This window comes from Protopterus annectens, chromosome 13.part0, assembly GCF_019279795.1.
Source record: "Protopterus annectens isolate FY-2018-M chromosome 13.part0, PAN1.0, whole genome shotgun sequence".
Taxonomy (NCBI): Eukaryota; Metazoa; Chordata; order Ceratodontiformes; family Protopteridae; genus Protopterus; species Protopterus annectens.
This window is the reverse complement of record NC_056747.1, coordinates 1,158,391,393-1,158,413,465: the sequence shown is the minus strand read 5'-3', so window position 1 is coordinate 1,158,413,465 and position 22,073 is coordinate 1,158,391,393. Positions and strand designations below refer to the sequence as shown.

Sequence of the window (22,073 nt, the reverse complement as noted above, 5' to 3'; positions counted from 1 at the left end):
ATTATCCCTAGAACACAAAGTGATCTGAAGACATCTACTGTGGAAAGCTATCCTCATACCATAGTTTGCACATCGTCATTTTTGCTGTCCTTTTATCTTTAATTTTATTATATGTTGCTCTATATTACTAGGCTTAGCTTCACAGACAAAACTGTATGCGCAGAAAGGTTCCTTGCCTTGCTTTACCGTTTACACACCATCTACCCCTGTACCCCAAGATTTCAAACTAAAGTTAAAGGGTAATACTGGCTTGTGCCACACTAATATCTAAATCTCCACAGTAGAATCTCACAATAATATCAGATATTGCAGGACCTCTCAACTGTCCAGATTTTTGCACAATGTCAGATTTTTGCCTCATACTTGGGTCTGCGCCTCATAACATTTGTGGTTTCCTGGCAATTTGCTGATCTGAGGACCAAAGTCACTAAATAATGACGTACATTTGAGTTTAAAATCCCATATCTTTCAGAAAAGGCATGCTAATACAAATCCTGCTAATCTCACGACCTTCTGAGTTTATAAGGGCAATATTTAGAATGCATCCTTATTTTGGGGCCTGGCTTTGTCCAGATTTCGTGTGCTAAGATGTTGAGAGGTATGCAGGACAGAGTTTGTTGAGTAGCCTCTGCATATTTTCTAGACAATGTCGGTTCCCAAAACAATCTACAAAGTGTGTAAATATGTCTGCATTATATGTAGAAAATGTATATCACCCTTACCACTGTGACAACATAACACCAAACCGGAGATAGCCAGGGGCAGTGACGGTGGCAAAATAATAGTTCTTCTGGAAAAGCCAAGACCTTGAACTGTGAGCCCTTAAATATTTCACTTAGTAAATCCCTCTGCTTAGAAGAGGGTGAGGGCTGTCCCTACCTCCATCTTTTGTAGAACATATGAAACTAAGAAGTGGGGAATTCTTCATGTGGCACCAATTAGCGAAAAGCAGTCATTTGATGGGGGGGGGGGGGTAGTTAACTAATAAACTCATCCAAACTGCTTTTACCAATAAATCTTGCCTAGCACGTAACCATGCACCACAGGAAGTGCAGGACTAAGCAACTAAGCAAGTCAGCACCCTACACCACAACAATTAATTTGGATTCTTTCAGCGGCCAGTTGTGTTTTAAGTGCAGGGTTATTAGTACCGTTGTTCTGGTCAAAAGAAACAATGCATTTGCTGAAAGTATTTGATGTGCACGGCATACTACTCATCAGCAAACACCATGCAGCCCTTATGAACATTTTCACAAGCTAAGTTGACCTGTGTATACACACACACACACACACACACACACACACACACACACACACACTTTCACAGAATAGCAAACTGCATTCTTCCAGAGGCTGAGAAAGCCGGTCCCTCAGCCCATCCTTGGTATTTAGTCTAAAGACAAGGGGAGGGATTGATTTTCTCAGGGTCTGAAAGCATGCAGTTTGCTAGTCTGTGAAGGTGTGCGTATATACCTACATACATACATCCACACATAGGTACCCACACAGATATACAAACCTGTTGCACACTACTGCACACATTCTAAAAGTTAACACAGTAACTACACACCTTCTGTACTGTTACTGCGGCACACAATTTAGCAACGCATGCACAAAGCCACCCACATTCTTAAGTAGCCTACATCTTGAAAAGCCATCCGTCCATTTCCTAAACCTGGTTGTGCTCGTTGCAGACGTTCACAACCTGAAATTCTCATCTTTATTTTTTCATACTCACCCATGCAACTCACAAGGTGACCATGTAGCCTCACAGATGGTAAAGATTGCTCTACGACTTCAAAAGCTGGTATGGGCCACATACAAAGGTATATACATTACCTGGACTGTTTACTACTTGGGCAGAAGCGTTCAGAAATCAGGCAGTCGTTAAAGTTTCAATTGTTTCTTCAGTCCAAATCCAAGTGCGAGAACGTAAAAATGTCTACATTGTGTCTCTTTACCTTAAAAAAGGAGGAGAGCTGTGAGTGTGGACCCCCCCCCCCCCATCTATCACATGCAAACACAGAAATGTCTGCGATCTTCCGATTGCACTTTTGAACATTTGAGATGAGAATGAAATGAATGTTGATATTTTTAGGAGACCCACAGTTTATTATAGTTACATAAACAGACCACATCCATCTCCAAAGCACACCATCATACATTTACAAACTGCACGGTTGCCTTACCCAGATTCCATATGCCTTAACCTTCCTTCTTGAAAATGTGGGACACTACCTTTCACAATGCGGAGCAAGTGGACAAAATGTGGAGCACTTAACTAACAAGCAATGTCTCTTCTCATGTACAAAAGTTATCTTGATGAATTAAAATAATTCACTATTTTTTTCCTCTGGATATTCGTGGAAGAGCTTGGAACACCGACTGTTTAAGACATACAATAAGGTCCATTACTCCTCCTAATAGGGTTCGCTTGACCGTGACCTGGTCCGCACAATTCCACACAGTATTAACATCCCATATGTACTGGTACCAGGGTGATTGGGAGACAACAACACATACAGGGACAGGGTCTGCCTTAAATTATGAATAACAGAGCCACCTAACTTTGTGTTGCGGGCTGCCTTCCCCGGGTGTTTATGTTACTATTCAGTACGCCCATTATTTTAACAAAACACCCTCCGTTCTTATTGCAAGAATAGTATGCGTCTACAACTGCATGAAAAAGAAAATGCAGAAAAAAAACGTACAATACATAAAATAATAAATGAAAAACTAATTAAACCAGAATGTGGCATTTTGAAGGGAAACAAATTAAGACGAAAGTCAGAATATGCTAAAGCAGGGGACGTTCGTGCTGTTTGACAATTGCCCTGATCCTTTCATTGTTTTCTGAGCTGAGGATTGTTTTTGTTTCTATAGTTTGAGCTAAACTTAATGACTGATTCCTTTTTTCCTAATTAGTAATAGTTAAAGAGTCTCTCATTTCAAAGTGTAAATCGCTGTAGGTCTGTTGCACTGGGGACTTGATGGCTAAAGCAGGGGACGATCTTGCTGGCTATTTATTTGAAGCATATTTTAATGATTTGGGTTTTGCACGTGCTTCAGGTAGTAATCCGCTAACAGGTTTCCAGGTTTGAGTTGGCAGACCTGCCACTGCGTGTCACACAAAACAAAACTCACGGTCTCCAGACGGCAATTTTTCTGCAATTATCGCTTTATTGACTGCTGCTTGCGGCTAGCAGGATGGATGCGACTATCGCATTAATCAAATCAGGCTATGACGGGAGGGGGCATCTCAACACCTGCAATAACTGATTGTTTGCATCCTGCCACCAGTCCGATGATGGATGAAATATGTGGGCATTTATTTGTAGAGAGGTGTATTTAGATTTAAACAAATCTCTGGAACTCTTAACGCTTTATGATATGCGCAAGAAATAACACCCCCCCCAAAAAAAAAAGTCAGAACTGAACTTCTGCCCATGCAGAGATCTAGCTCGGTTTACGACATAGCTTTTCGTCATCACTTGAATGCTAAAGCAATTTGCACTCTTTATAGTTTCCTTTTATTGAAATGATAAAGATCGTAGTTTGTTATAAGTAATTCGTTTTCCTTGTTTTAATGCTTCCACCTACTACGTTCAGATACAATGCAATTTCTAATTCCCCTTTTGCGCTCAGGTGACTCAGGTGGTCTCTCTGGACAGAACGGTAAGTGTGACAGATCAGGAAGTGGGCAGCGTGACTCCTGTTCTATTGATCACAGGGGAATAGGTAAATGACTGATCCCAAATCTATGAGGAGGGGGAGGGGGAAGAGAGGGCAGGGCTACTGTGTTAGGCAGGTATATATAAATCCCTTGGGCAGGCAAAGCAGTGCAGAGACAGTCCGCTCTCAGGCAAGAGTACTACAACACCAACAGAAAGAAAGGACCTGCCAGTACCACCACGATCGGTAACTAGCTGCCCCAACCTACCTGAATTTGGTCAACAGGACCCATCTAAGGACACAGTAAGTACCATACGCGGTAATCTGGATATCGACTGGGAAACTGCCCTGGAGAAGGGCTGGGGAGGGGGCTAGGATTTCATTCACTGACTTCTGAGTGCACACGTGGAGCAAGGGAGATCTGCTTTCCAAAACTGACTTATTATAAAAACCGTTAGATGCCAATCCAGTACTTAAGATATTTATCAGTTAACACTTTTTGGGTACTGTAGCGCTGCCATGCATTTTGTTGTGCCTGCTGTTCTGATTCTAGACTTTTAAATGATGTCAGAGCACCTTGCTATATACATATGTATCACTTACAAAAAGGAATTTAATAGTTAACATTAAATATAGCTGCACAGGTACTGATGAATTACTTTTCATATTTTTTATGTGACTTCGGAAATGAAGAAAACTGCTGAATGAACCAAATGTATGCCAGCTATGTCATGGCACTGAAAAATTATACTTACAGAGGTTTTCAGTAAATATTTTGGTTCTTACTGTCTGTGCAACCAGTGAGGTGCTAATTAGCAACAGATGACCAATCTATTGCTAATACTTTCAGCTGTTTTATTTCAAATTAAATGCTCCAATGTGCTAGCGTTTACTGTAGGTGTTTCCAATCAGGACTCATTGCAAGCTTTTGACTGCATAATTCAAGTCAGCTAGGGTCTAGTATTTATTTATTTCGTCTGCCACTGTTGTATTACTCATCATCTTTTCTGAGTAAGTTTTAGGCGGTGGAGTTGTCTAGGAATAAGTGAACACATTTTATAATATTTACATCATTATCTTATGTCTAGCTACCATGTGAGATGAACCTACTCAGCATCCCCACCTTGTCCCAGTCACTCAGGGTCGAAGGAACAGCTTTCCAGTATTGTCATTCTCTGCAGACACCCCTGGATGGAATAGTTAAATATTTACCCCCCCTCCCCCTTTACAGGAAGCAGTTGTACAGTATACCTGAGCTTTTTTCTGCAGGATGAATAAATTAGCTTCTCAGGATCCAGTGTTCTCCTTCAGTTTATTGATTGCAGACTGAGTACCAATTATCAATATACTCCCTCTTAAAATCTACATGGTACAAGGAATGGGGTGGCATGGCATTTGATAACCTAGTTGCCACCCTGCTGTCCTCCACATGTAAAAGCAAAACTGAAGTACAGGCAGGAGTGTAAATACAGTGGTTGATAAATCATTTTCCTACTACTGGTTAATCCAGCTTGGCAATTTGTAATTTAAAGTTCTTTAATGCCTGCTGTATGATGACATTTCATCCTTTTCACTAATTATTGAACCACCTTCGCTTTTTTTTTTCTCAATTTTTTTTTCAAAAACATTTGAATGAATTCCATAGAATTTATACATAACATCTTAAATAACTATGTACACTATTTACATTAGTCTGACACTATAACAGATCTTAATGTATACAGTTACTTTATAAGTATGTCCAATCCATTATCAGAGTGTCTGATCAATCAACAATAAGACTTTTCCCCAAGGGCTGTTGATAAATGGCTTTGGAAAAATTCTCAGTTTTTTTAATTTTAATTTCCAATAATGCTGTGGTCTTCAGGAGGCTGTAGAAGTCTTCCAAAATTGGTATTGTGTTTGTATTCTATCTTCTTGTTATACACTTCCTTGAAATTGCAAGTATAATCCATACTAGATACATGTTTGACTTATTCAAATGAGGACCTTCGTTCAGATTTAATAGTACAAGAGCTTTAGTTAAATAAAATGATTCATTAAATAAAGCTTGCAGAACGTTATTAGCACCATTCCAAAATGGCTTAATTTTAACACAATCAAAGAAAATGTGGTTCCAAACTGCATTGTGTACTTGCTCACATCTCCAAGATATTCCTCACCACCTTCGCTTTTCTCTTCATCCAACTGACTAATGCTGTTGGGAATGTCCTAGTGCTCAGACCTGGAATCTCACTCTAATTTTTTGATTAATCTATTGTTTTGTTAACTAAAAGAACATAACTTTATCTGCAACAGCGGGGATTTTTAAATACTGTGGCTGCACGTAAGGGATTATTAAACAATAATATATGCTCATAAGTTATATACTTGATCTGTTTTTCACAATCTAATATATGAAATTTAAATTATGATTTGCTGTCTGCGTATTTAATAGCTGGAAATACTTAGCATTTATAATAATGCCATTTATAATAATACCATCATAAATACTGATGCTTTGCTCAGAAGCAAGTAGTTAGACATTCCATATGTCTTTTCAAAATATTAAACCTAAGCTAAAATATTGCAGCCAATTAGAAAACTGCTTTCCAATATGTAGTTTCCATAATCAGGGGTAATATCTAGAAACATTCATTTTCCAATCAGTGGTAAACTTATACAGTTCTGAAAGAAAGTGCTATGAATGCTTTGAACCAGAACAGTTTCTTGAGGATCACAGTTTTATTGGTTAAAGGAGCTAACTAGATGGACACCAGGAGAGTGACTACTTACTACATATATAAACATGCTTTTTCTGGAAGTCGTAAGCAGTTGCAGTTGTATTTGGTTGCAGTAGTTCACTAACTAATCATCCTTCAGAAAATGCAGTAATGAGAGGTACTACTTACTTTGATAATTTGAAACTTGTTTACATATTTTTACAAACTGAGATACTTAATATAGTGCATTCTAAATTTACACTAGAAAATTCATTCCAGTATACTCCAGTCTATGTTTAAAACTATTATAGCTTAATACACATAATGTAGAAAAAGTAATAAAAAACAATAATGTTATAAATAGCCTTGCTTTTGTTGTGGATATGTAGATGAATGGATCAGTTTTGGGAATAAATATTACAAAGTGAACAGTAACAATAATGCTTCCTTAAAAATTGCACAGTTTGTGGTTCTAAAAACAATGACGATACTGGTAAAGTCATCATGGCATCTGATAATGATTGTGTGGCATTTCCTTTATTACAATTCCTGTAGTGTTACATAGTGGATACTGGAAACTGTATGGCACCTTTTATGAAATGAAATGCATACAAAATGAAAAAAAAAAACACAGATATTTTTGACAGTAATAAAATACTAACCATCTGAAAAGTTGCTCCAAACACGTTATAATGCTGTACCACTGACTGCCAGTGGTGTGCCATTTAGCGTAACAAATAATTGTGAATGGATTGTTAATAACCATTACTAGAATGGTTTGAGATGTTGTATTGGAAACAGAGGATGAGCACAATTTGTTCAAGATCATTTCAGACTTCAGTAGTGCATGGAAACAGAAGGGTCTTCTAATAACTGAAACAATGAATGAATAAATGAATGAGCTTTGCAGATGTCAGAGACCGATTTGTTTGATGGAGAAGTAATATCAACATGTGTATGGGGGGGGGGGGGGGCAGAGAGACAGACACAAGGATGATGCAAAAAAGAATACACACATAATATAATATTTGTTAGTTGCATTGTACAGACACAACTGGGAATGCAAAGTCAGCATTTGTAAGTTATGCAAAACATGTCTAAAGTTGTGTCTAAGGTTGTTTATATCTGCATATGAGTATTTTGTTTCCTGTATTTCTTATTCTCATATTTCCTATGAGTCTGTTTTCTTATATATTGAAATGCTAGTCAAACGTTTCTAAGTTAATATCAGACAACACATAGTGATATTACAGTAAAAGTAGTGTGAATTCATTTAACACTGTGCACATTGGAAACGTAAGAGGACTTGGCCCTGCCCTTTGAAGTGTGCCCTAGTACTTGACAGATCATAATGGCTAGCTTGTAATAGGGAAGAGATTTAGTGCCAAAGTCTTAGGGGTTATCTATCCACATCTGCCAGAAACATTCACAGTAAAACATTGTACAGTAGGTGAAAATACCTTGAAGTGGCAAAAACAAAATCAGCTGTCCAACTTCTTTGTAATAAAGAGAGAAATAACACAGAATAGCAGGAATGAAGTATATCAGAACAAAGTAAGGAGCATATATAGTATAATAATATATCTACAGTAGAAGCTTTAACATTACGGTGCAGTCTGTGTCTGCAATGATCTGCTTCCATATGTGCATGGTTATAACACACAAAATAAATGATTTTTTAAATTAATGATAGCAGTAAAATTGCCTGTTAATTTTTATTAAATAGAGCAGTGTAGGAAGTAGCTTAAAGCAAATGTTTATGCACCATTAATTGAATGTCATACAGACTATGATTTCTAGTCCCTCTTCAAATGCAGTTTGGATCAATGGATGGGGAATCATAAATTCACACCTGGAGTAGTGCCTGTGTTCCTTCTGGACAGTGTCAGTCTGTAAGATACTCAAGACATAGTCACAAATCCATGCCATCCTCTTGCCCATAGGGGTAATTTATTCGGTAAAATTGGGTTATATTGGCTAGGCTTGTAAGAGCTCTTAAGCCATTAACCAAGTAATCTCCTATGAACCTATGAACAAGGGTTGCATCTCTCATGAAGGCAGGAATGCCTGTAAATATAAATGTCTTCCATTAACTCCATTCTTTTTGTGCAGAATGTAATATCTTCGTGTTTCCTAAAAGAACATCTGAAAACATTTGGTACCTGTATTGTATGGAGAACTGAAGTTACAGTTCTATGCACTGGGAATATTTTGGTATTAATCATATATAATAAAAAGCCTGCATATAGTAAAGACTGATGGCTTCTGCACTGTGGCTACACATTTTGGAAGAAGACCATGTGCAGCATATAATAAGATGCATACAACGTAATACAATTATATATATTTATTGATTTTACTCATTCGTTAACATCTGCTAATGGGTTAATCATACTAGGCAAAAGTATTTATTTTCAGAAGCAGCCTAGAAGCATTTGCTCAGTCAGAAAGTAAAGACTGAGGGGAATCAAACACAGGAATAAAAGTAAAGCTTACAGATATATTACTATATTATATAATTATTATTGTTATCATTGGCATAATTCAATATTACCTGATAATATAATTGGGGACTGACAGACTCAAATCCAGGACTGCACTATGACTGCACCATAAAGTATCTGTTGCAATGCAGTACAGCACAACACACTACAGTGCAGTTGGTATCAGCATTATCTAGTTATTGAAAGTAAAGCCTTCAAATGATTTTTATACGACTATATTTGTACTTAAAGTCATTCATCTGTGTGCATTTCAGCTGTACAGCATCGTTTAGCCCAACGTTCAATATAACCTTAGATCTGGTTATATCAGATGGATGTATTTGGAAGGAAGCTCTCATTTTCATCCAAATGACTAGCAGTTGAAATATACAGAACTGTAAAACAATGCATAACGACACATTATCCCAGATATTGCATTGGAACTGCTTCCTGGCATAACTAACCTTCAAAAACTGATGATTTCTATACATTGAAATACAAGAAAATCATCAGCAGTTAATACATGGTTTGTTGTAGAAGGTAAAGAATATGAATGTAGTATGGTAACTGTATGCATACCATACAGTCTGTACTGAAATCACAAGCATTCTGTTGCCTTTTCCTGCAAAATAGCAAAACTAGGAGGCTGACACTAACTTTAAGTTTGGTACTGAAAATGCAGCATAGTGCCCCCTTGCACTAACTTACGCATGTGTGCTAACCCTAACTAACTTGATCCTCTATCCTAACCCTAGCTGTAACCCAAACCCTCAAATGCTCACAAATACATACATACTACCAGCTATAACAAAATCTTGCACATTTCCACAAACACTACGTTTTCAGTCAAACATTCATTTTCCTGCACACTTCTATATACCTACACCAGATAAAGCTTGAATTAACTAAATGAGATTCACTCAAATGTGTAGTTAGCCGCTTTTGTTGTGGCTCAGTTTTTGTCAATCATTTGTGTTTTCAACCAAATGAATTGCAATCATTTATATATATATATATATATATATATATATATATATATATACATATATATATATATATATATATATATATATATATATATACATAAATCAGATATACTTATTCATATAGATGGGTGCAGTTGTTGTTGTCATGTGGTTAGATCATCGAAAGAGAAATCATGTTTTTACATCAGTTGTCAGACAGTTCTGGTAATGGCAGTACATTGCATTACTGCTAGATCAATAGACAGTGGGGTTTAGGAAGTTTCTCTTTTGTCTCCATGTTAATGAGATCTCAGAATTAATTTGTAAGTAGCAGGGGTAATGGTGGTGCAAGACGCTTGTCCCCAGCACAAAATCCCTGGTTTCAGTATTTTATTTACATCTACAATGGAACATTTTCTCAACGGATCTTTGCAAAGATCTGCAACTTTATGAAAAGTGAACTCAACAATATATACCTGAGTCATGAAGTAATGGGTAAAACATGGATTAAATAAATAATAAAGATGTTTCAATATTCAAACAAAAAATGAAAATGAATTAAAAACAGTTCTGTAATGTATCATTCATTTAATTTACCACATGCACACAAATAAGGCATGTTCTGTTTCAAACTAATTTTCATTTTTCTTATGCCTTATAATATATATATATATATATATATATATATATATATATATATATATATATATATATACATGTATGTATATATATATATGTATATATATATATATATATATATATATATATATATATATATGTATATATATATATATATATATATATATATATATATATATATACATATACATGTATGTATATATATATATATATATATATATATATACATGTATGTATATATATATATATATATATATATATATATATATATATATATATATATATATATATATATATATATATAGGGCTGGTAACTCAGCACGTAAAAATCATTAGCGGACCGGAGTTCCGCTGTGGTGACCCCTAACCGGGAAAAGCTGAAAAACACAACAACAACCACAACATATATATGGGTTCTCTTTATTTCATTGAATGCCCATTTGGTCGACGAGTGCTGCGGGTGATGCTTTATACAGAATGTATGGATAGCTGAATGGCCAAAATGTCGAGGAAATGTTTCATTAGGAAAGGTGAGTGTGACTGGAAGGGATGAGAGCATTTGTGCATGTGTGTGAGTCTGCATTAGGGTTGGCAATAGGTAGGGGGATAAGGCTGTATGTTTATGTGAGAGTCTGTGTATTTTCGGGTTAGTGTCAGAGTTAGATAAGCGGATAGACATAGTGTTGTCGATGTGTGTCTTTGTGTGTCTGAGTGTATATTTTATAGTGACAGTGTTACTGGAAGGTTTTTATTAAGGCAAGGTCTAGGGTTAGGGTTGGGGAAGGGGCATCATTATGGTAAGGGTTAGCATCCATTTCTAAGGTGGTGCAGGGGGCAGAGCCCCCTACCCATTTTTGCAATGGGTGCTAACCCTAACCTTAATGTTTCTGCTTCCCTCAACCACAACCCTCCACCTTACCTTAATAAAACCATTCTTGTAACACTGCCACTATTCAGTTGGATTTGGGGGTATTGTTATGGGGGGAGGTTAGTGTGAAGATTGAAGAGATACTTTTCCCTTCTTGATCTTTTGTAACTTCGATACTTATGGTGTTCAGTCTTCTGTGTGTTTAAACTTCTTAATGCTGGTTTTCAGTCATGACATTATGAATGTTTGATCATATAGAGGGGAAAAAAATATATATATATATATATATATATATATATATATATATATATATATATATGGGTCCATTTTGTAATTTCAAAATACTGAAATCTCGAATTGCAGTATTTTGAACTTTCAAAGTCGCAGACTCACATTTTCAAAATCGGCAGAAGCATGAAAGTCACAATACCGAAGCATGGATATTTTGAAATTCTGCTTCTGGCGGTATGGTGTGTGTATGTTTGGGTTTAATTTTGGTAAGTTTGTGTGTGTAAGTATGTTGGTTAGGGGTTTAGTGTGTGTGTTTGTTGTGACTGTTATATGTGTGTTTGAGGGACTGTAAGATTTGTGTGTGTGAGTTCCGTTTGTGTTTCTGTTTGTGCGATCTCGGACTTAGAATATATAAGTAGGGAGGGTGTGGGGGAGTGCAGGGGGGGCTTACCCCCTGCTTATATGTAGTTTAGGTGAGTTTGTTTGATTGTGGGGGGTGTTGTATATGTTTATGTGTGTGCTGTATGAGTAGCGTTGTTATGGGATTTTGAATTTCGCAGTTGTGTGTTTTCGAGTTTTTGAGTTTTGATTGGGTTTTCGGCTTTGTGGTTTCAAAATACTGAATTTTGAGATTTCAGTATTTTGAAATTACAAAGTGGACCCATATATATATATATAAAACAATTACATGAGTGATAATATATCTGCATAAACTGAAGGCAGACAGTAGATTTCAAGTTGTTTGTAAAGGGACTCTTTGTTACTCTGAAAATAATTAAGACATTCAATAGCACACAGACATCATAAAAATAATTCTTGCTAGCACCAGTAAAGGTGACATTTTTTTTCCTTTAGCAATAGGACTTCCAGTAAACATGACTGTCCAGCACACACCCATGCAAATCTGCACACACATGCACCACACAAACATGCACACACCCCTACCCAGTCTTGCATGCACCCACCCATCCACCCAGACACACACACACACACACACACACACACACACACACACACACACACACACACACACACACACACACGCACACACACACACACACACACACACACACACACACACACACACACACACACACACACACACACACACACACATGCACACATATACACCACACATGCACACACGCTTGCATATGCATACACACACACACACACACACACACACACACACACACACACACACACACACACACACAGCAACCATGACCCTTTGGTCGACTGCTAGTGCTGATTGATACTGTCATGCAGTAATTGAGTTTTCTACAGTGGGTAGTACATTAAAGTGTTTCAAGTGCTATCACTTCTCTCAAATTGTGGGCATGGGTCCTGTAGGTACATTGACTTTTTGCCCCCCCAGTCAGGAATTTAGATGCAAATTCTAATGCTGTAATTTCAGTGCATCATGGGTAGTGTGATGCCTGCTGTTATTTCAATGCATCATGGGTAGTTATGCCTAAGTTATTGCCCTGTGGATGAGACACTGAACTGAGGTCCCATTTTTGTGTTGTGTGGGTTTAGGAAGTGAAGTTAAAGATCCTTTGACATTGTTTTGACAACTATATTAGTGTAACTAGCAAGAACATGTCTCCTGATGTCATGGTTAGGTTGTTGTTCAGTGCTGCAGACACATCTGGGCTCTGTCCCTGTCTCCCCCATTGTAATTTAGTGGACTCATCCAGTATTATGTCACCTTTAGAGAATAAGCCCATGCTCCCCAGTGATGTCTGCCTTTATGTTACGTGTGACATTATGACTTCCATAAAGTGTCTGCATACATCTTAGAGAAGAAAACTGCCAGGTTTGCCTCATGTCTCTTACCTAGATGTTTCAACAGAAATATAATAACATGAAACTGAAACTGTCTAATGTCCATCTCCTAGTCTCTAAATGTAACCAACACTGGATAATTAATTTCACATGCTAGTTTACCTTGTAGTTTAGTTCCTTTATACAGAGAAATAACGTGTATGGTACTTAGTGACCAAGAAATTAGTGGACATATTTTTGAAACTGAAGGCCAAGGTTTGTAAACCCATGATTATCACTTGGTCACTGTGGGCCCAGTGCCATCAGGTGTGATCATGGTGCTTTAGCTTTATGTCTTCCATTACAATTACCCTGCAGACAGAATACTCAATATCCTGCTCTATCGCATACACTATGAAGCAAACAAAAGCTTTAAACAGCAAGACCCATGTCTTCCTTCCATCTTTTTACTGTAAACAATCAAAATGTAATATAAATGACAGAGTTTATTTGTAATCAGGTTAATTTTCATTATTAGAACTGTTCATTTTGAGCAGGAATGTTTAAGCTTATTTCCTGACAACATGGCTGAAGAAACTCTTGTGTCCCACACCATTCATAAATATGTGTTTTTCTCTCTTGTGTTTAGCCACGGAATTCCACTTCACTGTATTTATGCCTTATTTTTTCTCTGCTTCTTCTAGATGGTAACCTCAATAAAATCCTGGTTTGTTGCATTTGCAATCACACTTTGCATTTTGGTATGTCTGGGTACCTTTGTGGATGCATATCCCCCAAAACCAGAGAATCCAGGAGATAATGCATCCCCCGAAGAGCTGGCCAAATATTATTCTGCCCTCAGGCACTATATCAACCTTGTCACAAGACAGAGGTAAGACTTCATTTTGTGTCATATCCATGTTTTGTTGTTGCATTTCTTGATGGATATCAGTGCTGAGCTTACACAGATGTAAAAGGAATGTGTAAATAAAGTACAGCGTCATGAGCACAGCACACACTTCAGTTTTGGAATAAATTAAAATCTGCACTATATAATGAGGGCATCCATGGTGTGGGCAGAGCAGGAGTTAAAGTGCTTTAGTGTTAAAGTGGGTTTGTGACAAGGTGGTTGCTGCACACTGTTCTGAAACTGAAAAGATGCTACTCTTTGATGCCCTCTACAACTTAAAAAGGTGTAGAGATCATGCCGACACTGTCCACTTGCAGATTAGAACTGTGTGATTTGTGTACTTCACCTTTTTCAACTTGCCATTTTTTATCAACATAAATCTAACCCCCCATTCCTCTGGGTCAAGCACCTATCACTCTTACTCCTTTCTAGTCCTTGTATCAATGACATTCATTCTTGATTTCGTGGACCCCGCCATAAATTTTGCTTCCTCCAGTTTCATTGTAAAACTGCTCCAAGAATGCAGCATTCTTTCTGCAGACAGTATCTCATCATCTTACATCTGCCTCCCACATAAATGGTCCTTAAGCTTTATTTCCTTTGGAAAAAACATTTTCCTCTTATCTACTTCACTATCATCAAAGTATTTTCAAAGATGTCCAGTGTGTTTAATAATCTGATATATACAGTGGTGTCAGAACATTACCAAGGTAATGTCTGTGATGCTTTAAGGGTCATTCCAGTCTTAATAGAGGCTGACCACTGTTCAGTTTCCACTGGAGCTATTATTCATTTATTTACCAGCAGATGAATAAACCCATTAGACACAAGTGCTTTTGTTTTTCAAAGGCAGCCTCGGAAAATTATTCTGGTTAGATGACCTAATCATAAGGCACATTGTACATGGCTGGATATTGATAGATTCAGACTCAGCAGTGTAGAATAAAATATACTAGCAAATGGTAAGTTTAACCCTTTGTGCCATAGTGAAATATTTCATGCCTTGTACCAAAATGCATGAAGGTTGGGCTCTGCCTGTCAAATCCTAGGGATGTCCAATTTCTTCTGTGTGTTTGTGTGTGCATGTGTGTGTGTCGTGTGCGTGCGTGTATGTGTGCGTTTGTGTGTGTGTGTGTGTGTGTGTGTGTGTGTGTGTGTGTGTGTGTGTGTGTGTGTGTTTGGAGGGGAGGGTGAACATTGGCAACTTCTGAAACAAACCTGAGACATATTGTGGGTCTCATTGCAGGTGTATCGACGATGGTGTTGAACAATAACATTTCCGCTGCAAATGTTTAATAATGCCACAGTTAAGTTTCTGAGGTATAAACAGTCTCTCCCCAAAAACAGCTACTGATAATGACACATGTTTCATTCTAGTAAAGGTGGGACTGTGCAGCGAACATCTACTCACAAAACTCAGAGACGTGTCAGTCTTATTCCAACACAACTGGGGGTGGAACACTCACTCAGATAATTCTTAGAAATATCCTGAATCAGATTTCAGTACAGATGGGAGTTAAACATTACTTAACTCCCCAGAAATTTCTACTAGATGGTCTGGACTTCATTCTAGTAAGCATATGGGCTCAACATGGCCCTCATTTCTAGTTGTCCCTCAGACATTTATGATATCTTTGCTACAGATAACAGCCATAGTGGTCTGCCTGTTATCATGGGATGTAATTTCATATTTTTAAACAATTCACTGTATCCCATTATTTGTTCCGTCTCCCTCAGCTTCCTAAAACTCCAGTGTATCAATGTAACAAGCCACCAGGAAGTACCTCCAAGTTTTAATAAAGTATTTTAAAAATGCAGGATTTTGCACCCATTTGAAATGACAGTGTTGCCATGTCCTCCTTTGGCATGAGCAGCATTAGGTAATGGCAGTAGACATGCCCATCTCTCAACAGCTAAAGGATGGGGCTCCTGTATTAGACTACTGGATAACTAGCATGACTTGAATGGCATGCTTTCAAAGCAGCTTGAAGGTGAAGGGGCATTCTGTGAATAGACACAGTGTTCTACTCCAATAAAATATACAGTACGACTGCCCACTGTTTCTTTTTTTCTGTTTTTCCATTCTGTTTTATATTGTAATGGGAGACATTTGAAATGTTCGTACTAGGTATTTTCAAACAAAATAATTAGTTATTTTACTAGAGGATTAAATTACTCCCAGCTCACTGTTGACATGAGCAGGAGAACTTTCTATTAAAAGAGAAAAGAAAAAATAACATTACTGGATGTATGTCACCTGTTTGATATCACTGTGATCACGTTTTGGTTGCTCATTCATGACTGCTTAATGCATTGTTTTATAATTACTGTTTGCTCACTATACATAGGAGTAATGAGCGAGACTTGTAATGTAGTACATTTTTATAGATTCCCAAAGCTGCACCATCCAGAAGAAGAAAGTGAGACTTTTTTTAATAATCTCTCTCCTCTGAGCTGCAGAAAACTTGGATAAGAATGAAAGAATGCAAAAGTAATGGTTGTGCATCAGGGCTTGCCTTCCTGCCAATAATGTTTGTATTATGTCTGTTGGCTATATCTGTGCTGAAGTACCTGATTTGTGAGCAAAGTGTTTATGTGCCTTGTGTAGCTGGGGTGTTAGTTTCATGTAGATGCATGCCTGCATTTCAATCAGTCATACTTGACCTGTAACACTTTATGAACCAAGATGTTTCATACTACAGCACATTAACACCAATTCCTGAAAAGCAGTTTTTTCCTGAAGAAACTACTTGTGGCAAAGGTTGTCAGACTTTGTTTGTTGCCAGTGGTAGTGCTTTCTGCAATATCTAGACTCATTTGAAGTGTTCAGGTATTGACAGATGTGTAATTTACAAGATACTCATAGTAGTAACATATTCCACAGCCTATGTCACCAATACTAACTTTGTAGAGGGAGGTATAATGACACTTCAGTTTAACAGCTTATTGTGTCCTGTAGTCAAATGACACTTCATTTAACATCTTATTCTGTCCTGTAGTCAAATGATACTTCAGTTAACAGCTTATTGTGTCCTGTAGTCCAATGGCACTTCAGTTAACAGCTTATTGTGTCCTGTAGTCCAATGGCACTTCAGTTAACAGCTTATTGTGTCCTGTAGTCAGAATATACAGAAATCTATCATCCTAGAACACATCATGCACACCACAAATTGTATTTAGTCCTCTGGAGAGAACCCTTTAGAAAGGATGTCATTGTTTAAAAATGGACAAAAATAACCGAGTTTGATTACACATGGAGAAGTGAACCAGTTCCTGTTGTTATCAGTATATTTTCATTGTATCATATAGTAGTGACCTCACTTACAGTGCAAATTAAATTTGAACTTTAGATGTTTTAACTAGCCCAAAAACGAAAGTAGTTTAAATCTAACAGGATTATATTTGAGCATTTTGTACAGAAAAAATAATTTTAAATAAGCAGATATAAAGACATGCTTGTACACATACACGCACATAAACATATCTGTGTATAAGCACATCAGGACACATATTTGTGTACAAATGTACAAATACTCATATGCTTGCATGTGCACACACTCTACCCACAAGCACACATGCGTACTTATGCTCACAGGGACAAACACACAAACCTATCTACTTTAAAACAAAGTGCACTGATGTTATGTTCTTTCGTTTTTGCTGTTTAACAAACAAGAGAAATGATCCAATAATGCCATGTTTTCTATGAAAATATGTATTTTACCAGAGGCTTTCTCATATGTGATAATAGGGGTACGTTTTTGGCAATAGGAACGAGTAAATATTAGAACTGCATGTAATTATAAACATTCTACCTTTTCAATACTTTTTCAAATCAATTATATGATGTTGCCATTTTATGATACATTGATCAGGAAGCTGAATTAAAATAGAATTTTACATGTTTGTCTTAGAAGGTAATATCTCAAAAAGAGTTTATTTTATTTGAATTTGTGAATTTTGTCCCCACCTGAGGAATCTTAAAATTATTAATTTATAAATGTTTTTTTCAAGTGGAAAATTGCACAATATGGTTCATGATAATAACATATTCTAGAGAAAAATCTACAAGATATGTCATGGGGTATTATAGGTTTAACACTACAAAGTGTTGTCATTAGGGCAATATGTTCTTTACTGCAGATGTTGTTAGACACTCAGCTACATATCATACCCAGTAACCTTTCCATATAGGTGTATATTACCTAGTGAATGCAAATCCTGTCATGTTAATTGTTTACTACATAATTATTTCTTTTTGAACGTGGAGAGGAATCACAGGTATTGAGGAAGAGTATTTTAACAAGGCAGTTCATGGTCTGGAAGTCGCTTAAGTTTGTTTTGCCACGTTTGACACATCATACATCTACGCATACAGGACTAGAAAAACAGAAAATATTCTGAATGTTACTGCTTTGTGGATGTCACCAAGTGACACACTCTTTTCATAAGCAGCACTCATAATGTTTTATTTTGTATCACATCAGCACATTAAAACAGCAGATGGCCTAAATGCATTTGTTTCTCCCTTTAAGGGATACTCTGTTCCTGCTAATTCTGTTAGCAACTCAGTATTGTGTTGTATGTATCTTTAAAAAGACAGTCTTAAAAATGATTGAGTGTTAGAAATTACCAGCATTATAAGTGTTCTCCTAGGCAGTGTGCATAGCAGACTTAGATGTTTCATGAGATCTATTTGTTTTTCATACTGTGTCATGTGGGCTTGACTGTAACCAGCCCTTCTGTTGACAATATTTTACTTTTACACCTATTTAGAACCATTTGTACAAGTGAATATTAACTGACAGGTACCATAAACATTTGTTTGCAGAGTGAATTGATAAAGTAATGTGTATTGTTCTCTCACCCGACAGATATGGAAAGAGGTCCAGTCCTGATGCCTTGATGTCAGATCTGTTTTTTGCTGACAGCATGGATCACAATGATAGATCACGGTATGTTATAAGCATTTCTCTGATACCGAATATCTATTATGCGATAGTAATGGCTGGGAAGTGGGGAGACAGATGTATTTCTTTCAGTTTTAGGGGTGGCAGTGAACAAACTTCTGTATGAAATGAGAGTGGAATACTGATCCATCCTACTGATGCAGGACATCTGTCCTAACCAAAAGTGACCATGTTTAGTTAGTTTCCAGCTGGGGTGAGTGTCAAATAATAAGGCTTTTACTGGATCATGTCTCCCAGAGTATGGATAAGGGGGTGTTGGGAGTATGTCCTATTAAGAAAATCTCCAACACAGACTAGAGACATGCCAGAAAATCTTCACCACAGACTAGAGATATGCCAAACTTCTAAGAAGAGTGGGACATCTGAGGAAACTTGTCACTTGCAGAAAATGAACTAAGCTCATTGCATGAGTACCCCTGGGCATACAAGTGCAAATAGCAAGCACATTGTAAGTCTAATTAGCTATCTACTTATGGAGTTATGATGTTGCCACCAGGGAGAACAGGTGGTCATATAGTGAATGCCAGAAAATCAAAAATAAAAACAAAACACAGTCAGTGAAATAGTAGGTCTCAGAAAATAACAGATGGAGAAAACAAGTAATAGGAGAAATTCAAATGGGTATGGCTTGCATAAAGAAGCAGTTTGCAGGAAACCACTATAAGTGTAATACTCTAAACAAGGATAAGAGTGGACATTGAATGGTAGGGCTGACAACGTAGGATAAGGGTTCAGACTGCAGTGTGGACAGCAGATAATGAAATAAGTGAAATAACCATTGAAGATCAGAGCAGCTTGTGAAGTCAAGATTTATATTATGTGCAAAATATGCTGCTGGCATGCATTTAATTCCAGTCTTTCTAGAGGTTAGTGAATGACACAGCCTTGTGGCATAGATGGATACAGCTCTTACTGCGTCCCAGATCACCCATATTTGACTAGTGGACCTGGGAGAGAGGATAATGGAAGTGAGCAGCTGATGCTGTCTTTCTCTTCTGGGGGAGGGTACCTAGGTGCACTGTTGTAGCAGCATTAAGAGCCAGTTGAGCTCAGCGCTGTAAGTGGTGTGCCACTTGTTGGAGACATTCTGCACATGCAGAAATGAGTATGCACCTCTCAAAAGCAGCGATTGCACAGCTTGCAAAGCTGCTGTGAGCCAGTATATGGGGGGGGGGGGGTAGGGCACACTCCCTATCAGCAGCATGATTCTACATCAACTTCCTTTGAACATGGGTCAGGTTGAGCCCAGGAGAGGCTAAGATGGGCCATTAGACTCTGTAAACAAGCAGAGGAGTTGGTGACAGCTGACGGTCAACTTTGGGGAGGGAAAAAAAAGGTAAAAAAGATAAAAAGGTAAGTGAATGAGGGTGAGGACAAGAGTGAGCACACAGATGAGATGCCATGAGTACAAATAAACTCGATCACATGATGGCCACATAATGGAAGAATAGATGGCAAATAACAGAATTTGTAAAGACACATACAGGGCATTGTATATATATATATATATATATATATATATATATATATATATATATATATATAAATCATAAAACAAACACTTTGTTGAGTCACATACTAAATCTACAAAGGACTTATAATAAAACTTGTAATGAGATACATGGACAGCAATAGAAATGATTCATAAAAAAAGCACATTACAGTGTGAGTGACGTAACTGTACAGAATGAAGTGCCATGATTATACTCCAAAACTGGAAAAAGGTAAACACGTTATGCACTTCTGTAGCACAAGACTTGGCTGTATCAGTGCTTTCAGAGGTATGTATCATTTGTTACACAACTTCTAAGCGCTATTACTGTCAGGTATAAGGGAAGGGGCTTTCCCTTCACGCACACCGGTCCATGAATATCTTTCCTCCTATGTCCTCATAAGTTTACAGATGTCAGTCTGTAATTAACTTATTAATTAGGGTAGTATTTCAAAGCTGTTTCTGAATTTTTCCTAACTTGCTGTCTATCCAACAACACTTGCTAAGTGCTTTACTGGCTGACAAAGTCTGAAAATGACTACTTTTTTGTAGCAGTTACTACATGGAGTAGATAAAACATCATAACCAGTTCTTATGCGTTCTTGATATGGATGCCAAGATTCACCACTCGAGCTTCACTCCTGGGGTGAATTTCTTGACATCTATGTCTCAAAAACATAACGTGGTTACAATCAGAGACCCAATTACAACCCTTTATGATGCATATAAAGCAAAGGATGGGATGTGTAACAGTCAAGTGAAGCAGGTACGATCCACCATGGCTACAGAGAATGCCGACATGAAGTGAGGAATGGGGATGTGTTACCATTACTGGTTTGAGAAGGTGTAGGGCATAGTAAATGTCTGCTGCTGTTGCAACAATGGGCTGGGCATGTCAACATCCATTTATAGATATGAGCACTGCAAATTAAGGCTGCTAAAAAAGAAAACTGCATGAGTTATGAATCGGCAAACAGGCATTAATTTAACAGTTAGAGATGTGATCAGGTAAGGCAGCCATGGCAGTTTATTCAAGAGTGTGTCTGAAGTTCAGGCTAGCTTTGTTTCAAGTGAAAATGCTACATTTCAAGATAGCTGTATCCCTTTCCCAGAGACTATCACCATTTACAAATATTTACAAAGTTTTCAATACTGTGGGAAATATGCCAATCCATCAAAGAACTTTGCAGTTAAAGTGTTTGTAGAGAAAAAGCAGAACTAAAGAAGAAGAGGGTAGTAGAAATATGACAAGAATGAGAAAATAGGAGGAGAGCAGAAAAGGAGAGGATGTAGTTAATAGTCGGCAAGTAGATGAAGAAACGTAGAAGGGGGGACATACAGAAGTAGATATATAGATTTTAGAAGTGCAAGAAG

The 22,073-nt window shown here is 37.4% G+C and overlaps 1 protein-coding gene across 1 annotated transcript in view; it reads left to right on the top strand.

Moving 5' to 3' along the window:
• Positions 1–3,829: 3,829 nt before the first annotated feature.
• LOC122788409 (peptide YY-like) overlaps positions 3,830–22,073 on the top strand; it is a 19,276-nt gene continuing 1,032 nt past the window's right edge. Inside the window, exons 1-3 of the mRNA XM_044055480.1 lie at positions 3,830–3,975; positions 14,032–14,219; positions 19,112–19,192. Coding sequence (XP_043911415.1) covers positions 14,032–14,219; positions 19,112–19,192 — 269 coding nt within the window. The 5' untranslated portion in view covers positions 3,830–3,975. The remainder of the gene's footprint in view (positions 3,976–14,031; positions 14,220–19,111; positions 19,193–22,073) is intronic.